The sequence below is a fragment of the Acanthisitta chloris genome, unplaced genomic scaffold (assembly GCF_000695815.1).
Source record: "Acanthisitta chloris isolate BGI_N310 unplaced genomic scaffold, ASM69581v1 scaffold5367, whole genome shotgun sequence".
Lineage (NCBI taxonomy): Eukaryota > Metazoa > Chordata > Aves > Passeriformes > Acanthisittidae > Acanthisitta > Acanthisitta chloris.
Window position 1 is genome coordinate 1 of NW_008683051.1, and position 7089 is coordinate 7089.

Sequence of the window (7089 nt, forward strand, 5' to 3'; positions counted from 1 at the left end):
GGGAGGAGCTCGGCGCGGGCCGCCAGGCCACGTGAGCTCTCCCCGCGTTTCCCTTCCCGCTGCCCTAAGCCTCCTGCTCCTCGTGCTCGCAGCCGCTGCCCGTGAGACACTGGTACTCAGCGACGCGGGACTTTTGGGGAGGTCTGACGGGAAGGGACGAAAGACCGATCAGTCTCCCAGCCAAGCGATGAGCGGATTTAAACGTTCAGGCCAGCAGAGAGACAGCATCTTTGATTGCTCTACCCCCTCTTCCCTCACCTGTGCTACAGCTGGTGTGATTGTCAGCTGGAAAGTCAGCCCGTGATCAGCAACACCCTGGCGCCAGACAACGCGAAGCTTTGAACAGTACCTTGCAAGGGTATGCTTTATTCTTTAAGAGATTCCTTCTCCTCTCCAGGCAGCTCACCGTTTTCCCTGCGCCCTCGCCGTTCTGCACTGTTTTCTCCTTAGACACATGCATCCTCAGTTGTTTGCAAAAAAGACTGCAGAATATCTGTACCATTACAGGTTCAGAGGAGTTAAGAAAAAGGTTAGCTGAAGCACTAGCTGATGGTCTCTTTTACAGTTTCAGTTCTTTCTTGGAGAGATTGTGATATTGCCTTCCCTTATTTCTAATAGGATTTCTCCCCCACAGCATGTCAGCACGGGAAGGGGAGAGAGGTCCTTGCACATGGGACAAAAGAAACCATAATTCCTATCCTTGCCCCTCCCTCACACCATAAAGATTTCAGAAGCCAAAAACTGCCTTACTTAAGCAACAATAGGTTAAATAACACTCTACTTGAATAGCAGCATCTGACTTAAGGACACTTGTTCTAATAAACCAAAGAAATATTGTGCTCCTTACTAGAGACAAATTTAACTTTTAAAGCTAGTGTTGTGCCAATAATAGTGAAGACAGTATTCTGAGATATTACAATTAACCTGAAAACTGAGTGTTCAGTTTGGAGTCAGCTTTTAATTGAGATGAAAGCTACAGCTGACTAAAATTTTTAAAGCCTTGCATGGGAATGTGGCATTTAACTTTTTAAATATATACTGTAACTTGCCAAAACACTCTCAAATCATCTACCAGCAGTCTGGGTTAACTGGAGAAGTTCTAGCTGACTAGAAATTAGCAAATATAACAAACGTCTACAAGAAGGGTTGGAAGGATGATCCAGGGAACTACAGATCTTCTATCCTAACCTCAGTTCTGGGCAAGGTCATGGAAGAGATGATCCTGAGTGCCACTATATGGCACATGCAGAACAATTGGGGGATCAGGCCCAGCCAACATGGATTTAAGAAAGGCGGGTCCTGCTTGACCAACCTGATCTTCTAGGACAAAGTGACCCAGTTAGTGGATGAGGGAAAGGCTGTGAATGTAAGTCTATCTGAACTTCAGTAAAGATTTTGACACCACCTCCCACAGCATTCTGAAAAAACTGGCTGCTCACGGCTTGGAAGGGTGGATTTTTCAATGGGTAGAAAACCTTTCTGGATGGTATAGAAAACATGTCTGATGAGGAAGAGCTGAGGGAGTTGGGTTTGTTCAGTCTCAAGAAGAGGAGACTCAAGGGTAACCTCATTGCTCTCCATGACTACCTGAAAGGAGGTTGTAGTGAGGTGTGGGCTGGTCTCTTCTGCCATGTCTTCAGTGAGAGGACTAGAGGAAATGGCTTTAAGCTGAGACAGGGGAAATTCAGATTAGCTATTAGAAATTTTTTCTCACTGTTAGGGTGGCCAGGCGTTGGAATAGGTTGCCCAGAGAGGTGGTGGAATCAACAATCCTGGAAGTGTTTAAGAGGTGTCTGGATCTGGCACTGGAAGATATGGTTTAGTAGTTTAGGGCAGTGCTAGGTGGCCAGTTGACTTGATGATCTTAAAGGTCTCTTCCAACCTTGATGATTCTATGAACACAACACATAGTTTTAAAAATTTTGCTTAACCATATAGGCCTTTATAGACTTTTTGTCTATAAAGACAAGCAGAAATAATAGTGTTACAGTTTGACTTTTTTTTCACTTTATTAGCACAAAATCATGTAGTAGGTGAAAACAGAGAGAACATATACATGTATTTAGACCATGGAAAACTCACTGCACAAATGGAATTTCTTTCTTTCGGTGATCTTCCCATTACTTCTCCTCTTACCTATTGTATTAGAATGCTGTGATAGAGCTTGTCAACTACAAAACCCAATCTTACAAGCTTGCAGCACTTCTTTAAAAAAACCTCTGCGGTTCTATTACCAAAAAAGGGCTCAGCCTAGTTTTAAGAGAACTGACCTAGAGCACTTGAATTCCAAAGTCTCCTGCTGTAAAAAACCACATTTACACAATATGTGCATACACACTAATGTTAATGCATGTATATTCATTTTTACATAGTTCAATGACAGTTCATCCTATAAGCACAGAAGCAATCCCATGGTTATTTCTGACCACATAAATACAGCAGTTGCAGAGATTGCTTACAGTTACAGTTCTTCTTGCAAAAATTTATAGTGGCACTTGCAGAGTCAGTTGGTCCAATGGCTTTGCAACATCTATACACACATAGGGACAGGTAAAAAGAGGCAAGATTGTTATGGACCAGTAGCTGAGCTTCCTGCATAGCAAGGCTGATGACATCTGCAGTAATAATACCAATACCAATAAATTAGAGTAAAAGAATTCAGATATACTGCCCATAGTACAAAAATCAGTATTCACAAAATCAGGAAAACACTATTCTAGTCAGATTGCATGGTGACAAACAAGGTGTTTGTCATAATACAGAATCAACATACTTTCAAAGTCCAGTATTATTAGTAGGTTAGGGCACACTGATACTTAATTACCATACAGAGTTAACACCCTCGGACATTTTCCTAGGAATTGTCTTGATTATCAGCCAGCACGGAAAGAGATCCACCATCAAAAGTCAGTAACTTTGTCATTTCTTTGCTTGGGAATAGCTGAAAGTGGTTGCTTTATTCGAACAGATGGCAGACAGTTTAGCTAGCCATGCAGTTGTTTCACAAATAGGATTAATCACAGAGATTTATGACATCCGTGTTTTTGCAAAAGAGAGCAGGTAGTTTATTTCTGATTTTAATACTTCCTTTCCATCAAAGGGGACATACCAAGAAGTGTGGTCTGAAAGCAAAGTATCACAATCTCTTATAATGAAGCTCCAGGTCAGTTCTCCAAACAAACACAATCACTAGAACAGAGCTCTACCTTGCATCCACTTAACAAGCAGAGAATTCACAAGGATACTGTGAGCACACCAGCAAGAGCAAGAACTACTTAATGGAATGATTTGTGAGACCAGCCTCACCAAACAAAAAGCCTGAGTTTCACACCGATTATTTTTTTTGTATGACAAAAAGGGAAACTTAAGCAAAAGTGGATAATCTACAGATTAATTAAAAATAATAAAAAAGAAGTTGAGCAAGTGACTATTCAGTGTTTAACACAAAACTCAACTCAATAATTTTTGTTTTGACCAGGCAATCAGTCAGAGACAGACTGTTAAAATAGGACTCCAAACTGAAAAACTACTGTACTTGCAATACCGCTGGTTTCAAACTGGCATTTCTGACTCCACTGGCCTCAAAGTATTTTTACAGTAGTTTCAGTTGTCCAACATGAGTTACAAGCTGCTGTTCCACAGTTAGCACCACTCTTCTCCTCTTCAGGCTTTCAGACTACTCCTCTTGTTTCACAAAACTTTGGAGTGAAGAGCTGACAAGTCTATCCAAGGTCTTTAGCTTTCCTCTAGACTGCATTCCTAGGTGTGCCATTGTGAGTCACTGCTTTCATATTTGAGGTGTTTGATTGATGGTTGCAGATTCTGTGGGAGGCAACACCTACTTCAAAGACTTCATGAATGGCTTTGCGGAAGCAATGAAAATTGTAGTCTATCAGACCTGTCAAGAAGAGGAGTGGGGAGAGATAAAACTGCTTTTGGCTTGGCATATTTATGTAAACAACAGAGCTTCAAAATCAATACAAAATGTTACATTTAACCAATAGGTATTTTGCTACTTATTTTAGTATGAACTGGAACTCAAAAAATCTAATAAAGTTTTACTGATGCTACTATTTATTTGGACTGTCTCAGGTTTTTGAAAAAAAAAAAAGTTACTCATTTTGAATGCAAGGTGTATATTCATAATTAAACAGCAGGTAAGGGGACCATTACTTCATTACTCTACTGATTCCACTGGAGCAGATGGTAGTGATACAGGTCACATTAGCTACAAGTCATTTAGGAGGACAGTAAGGATGTTTCACAAACAAGCAAAAAAAAAGACCTCATTATACTTACCTCTAAGAAAGAAGAAAATTCCTCCCAGAAGAAATTACACAAATTTAGTTATACGAAAATCAAGGTGACTTGTAAAGTCATATTAATATTTTATAACTGATAAAAAAACCCAGTAGATAAAAAGCCACCTAATGGTGGGGATGTCCTTACCTTTGCGCTCAAAACCAAACAAGCAAAAAAAAAGACCTCATTATACTTACCTCTAAGAAAGAAGAAAATTCCTCCCAGAAGAAATTACACAAATTTAGTTATACGAAAATCAAGGTGACTTGTAAAGTCATATTAATATTTTATAACTGATAAAAAAACCCAGTAGATAAAAAGCCACCTAATGGTGGGGATGTCCTTACCTTTGCGCTCAAAACTCTCTTCTCTAAGAATGCAAACTAATGCCAAAAACTTTGTTACTTCCTTTAAGTACAGGACTGTTGTGTTATTGAGCTTGATAATTGCCATTGACTCTTTATCATAAGCACTTCCAGTGCCATCTTCTTTTAACCTAAAAAAGGAGGAGTTAACCCAAGGCATAATCTAATAGGCATGCATATGTAACTGCAAGGCAAATACCTGTTAAATGCAGTTAGAAGAATGTTACTCATACTGAATGTTGAGCAAGTGAAGAACCTGCAATGCAGGTTTTAATACTATCGTTGAGTAAGACCATTACCACACCTTAAGTTTCTCAGGAAAGCTAGAGCTAAACAGAGTAAAGGCCTTCATTAGATACCATCTACCTTAGATGAGCAGTGAAGAGCAAGCTATAAGCATGCACTTTTGATGTCAATGGAGTGGCATCTCAGCGAAATTACTTTTGGTAAACTAATACAAAGGCTTCCTTAGTAAGGCTGGGCCAGAGAATGCAACAGGGAGCAGGACACATTTTGATCTTAAACTAAACCAGCCTGCATTTACAAGACAAGATTAGTGTGCTGCTTTCTGTCTGCAGGTTATTAGTGTTAGTTAAATTACTATAGAAGCTAAAGATATATCGCATATATATACTTCTAAGCACTCCTGGAAAAAACCCAAACAAACGGCTACACAACCCTGGATTGACCCATTAGGAGATAGTTAGCAACAGTTAAATGTTGTGTTCCTTGGCAGCACTGTATTTTCCAGACTACAACCACAGTTCTAAGAGAAGTTACAGCTTCTCCAGAATGACTTCAAAAATCCATTGTGAGCTATAATTCTTCTGTAAATTGTAAGATATAAGCACTACATGCATCACTCAGAGGAAGTCAGCAAGAGATGAGCTGACCTTGCAAAAGCTACTCTGTTCAGATAACAGCAAGTCTCAGAGTGAAGTCACTGCAAGTTACGCTTACGAGCTACGGCACGCTATTGATCCCAGTTATTTGCAGGTATTAACATATTTGCACCCACCATGCCAAATGAGACACAGTAGCATTCGTATTTTACATGAAACATGACTTTTACAAATGTCAGACGGCTGTCTAGGGCCATGAGTGGAGGGAAACAAACCACATATAAATCCTTGATTCAGCTGCCAAATCATTTGGCTTTATTCTAGCTACTTATAGAACCAATGGGCTCTAAAGACCAATCGATAGCACCTCGCTGCATCACAAAGACAGCACAATTTGCAGTTTGCAACACATTCTACAACTTTTGAAGACCTTTCTTGCTGAAAGTATTCATCACTTACCCATATATACAGGAAACATCTATCACTACATCGATCATGTCACAGCACAACTCATATGACTGCATGTCCACAGGGGAACTGTCTGTTGCAATGTAGATTTTGCTGACTACATCGAAGAGAAAAGCTTTTTCAATGCCTGAATTCTTCAGAAAGAGAAAGAATTTGCATGAATTTTTAGAATAACTTCATTTTTAAAATCTCAAGTTTCACATTCTTAATTGCAGGAAATGGTTTAAACATAAATCATTTAGAGGCTTAAGACAGATTCAGGATTTAGACCATATAGTTTATAAATACAGTACCTTGTACCCATAGTATGTATTAAAGTCACATAGTTGACAAAAATAAAAATGGAGACTCTGTTATAATTGTTTTTAGTTTGTTATTTAACAGATCATAATTACAGCTATATTTTACTATGCTTCCAGAACCCACATTCAGCAGTTTACCTCTTCTGTGGTTCTGTTAACTTCAGAAGGGCCATACATTCACATGCACCCAACAGACTGGGCTCAGAGCCGAGCCATTTCATAGTAGTATGCTGACACTTAAATTTTATGCTTGTAGTAGCTTGACAGTTCAGCTTCTGTACAAGACAGTTGCCATGTAGTTTAACATGCAGAGCAACTAAGTCAGCTTCTGAATTTAAACCTCCATGAAAAGTACATTACAGCAGTTTTGGGTATGGAAAAGCACCAAACCATTTGTAACCGAGCACTTTGGCAAAGTGCACGTGCTCATACCAAGTTCAGAAGCCGCCTGTGGTGCACCAAGCTACAGCATATACACTAGGGATGTCTGGCAAAGCTTCTTTTCTATTTATGCACCAGAAGCATTCTTTATTTCTTCTTCCTAGCTGGTCTGAATACCTATGACAGTGTCCTGAGGACATCCAGAAAATCCTTTTGGCGGAAGGATCACACTCAGTACCCTCGTGGCACTGAGCGAGGTAAGCATACCCTTTATCCACTGGGCCAGGTTACTGCAAACAGTCCTCTACCAAATACAGGAAACAAGCAGTAGATGGTAGCATGGGGCAACACATCTGACCTGCAGAGCTCGTCTCAGTCATAATTGGGTTTTCCCATGGTCACAGAATCATAGAATTTCAGGAGTTGGAA

At 39.9% G+C, this 7089-nt stretch overlaps 1 protein-coding gene across 1 annotated transcript in view; it reads right to left on the reverse strand.

Moving 5' to 3' along the window:
• Positions 1–3341: 3341 nt before the first annotated feature.
• The window catches only part of RRAGC (Ras-related GTP binding C), a 12807-nt gene continuing 9059 nt past the window's right edge, over positions 3342–7089 (reverse strand). The window contains exons 5-7 of the mRNA XM_009078757.1: positions 5969–6111; positions 4650–4798; positions 3342–3898 (exon numbers count right to left, since the gene is read on the reverse strand). Coding sequence (XP_009077005.1) covers positions 3747–3898; positions 4650–4798; positions 5969–6111 — 444 coding nt within the window. The 3' untranslated portion in view covers positions 3342–3746. The remainder of the gene's footprint in view (positions 3899–4649; positions 4799–5968; positions 6112–7089) is intronic.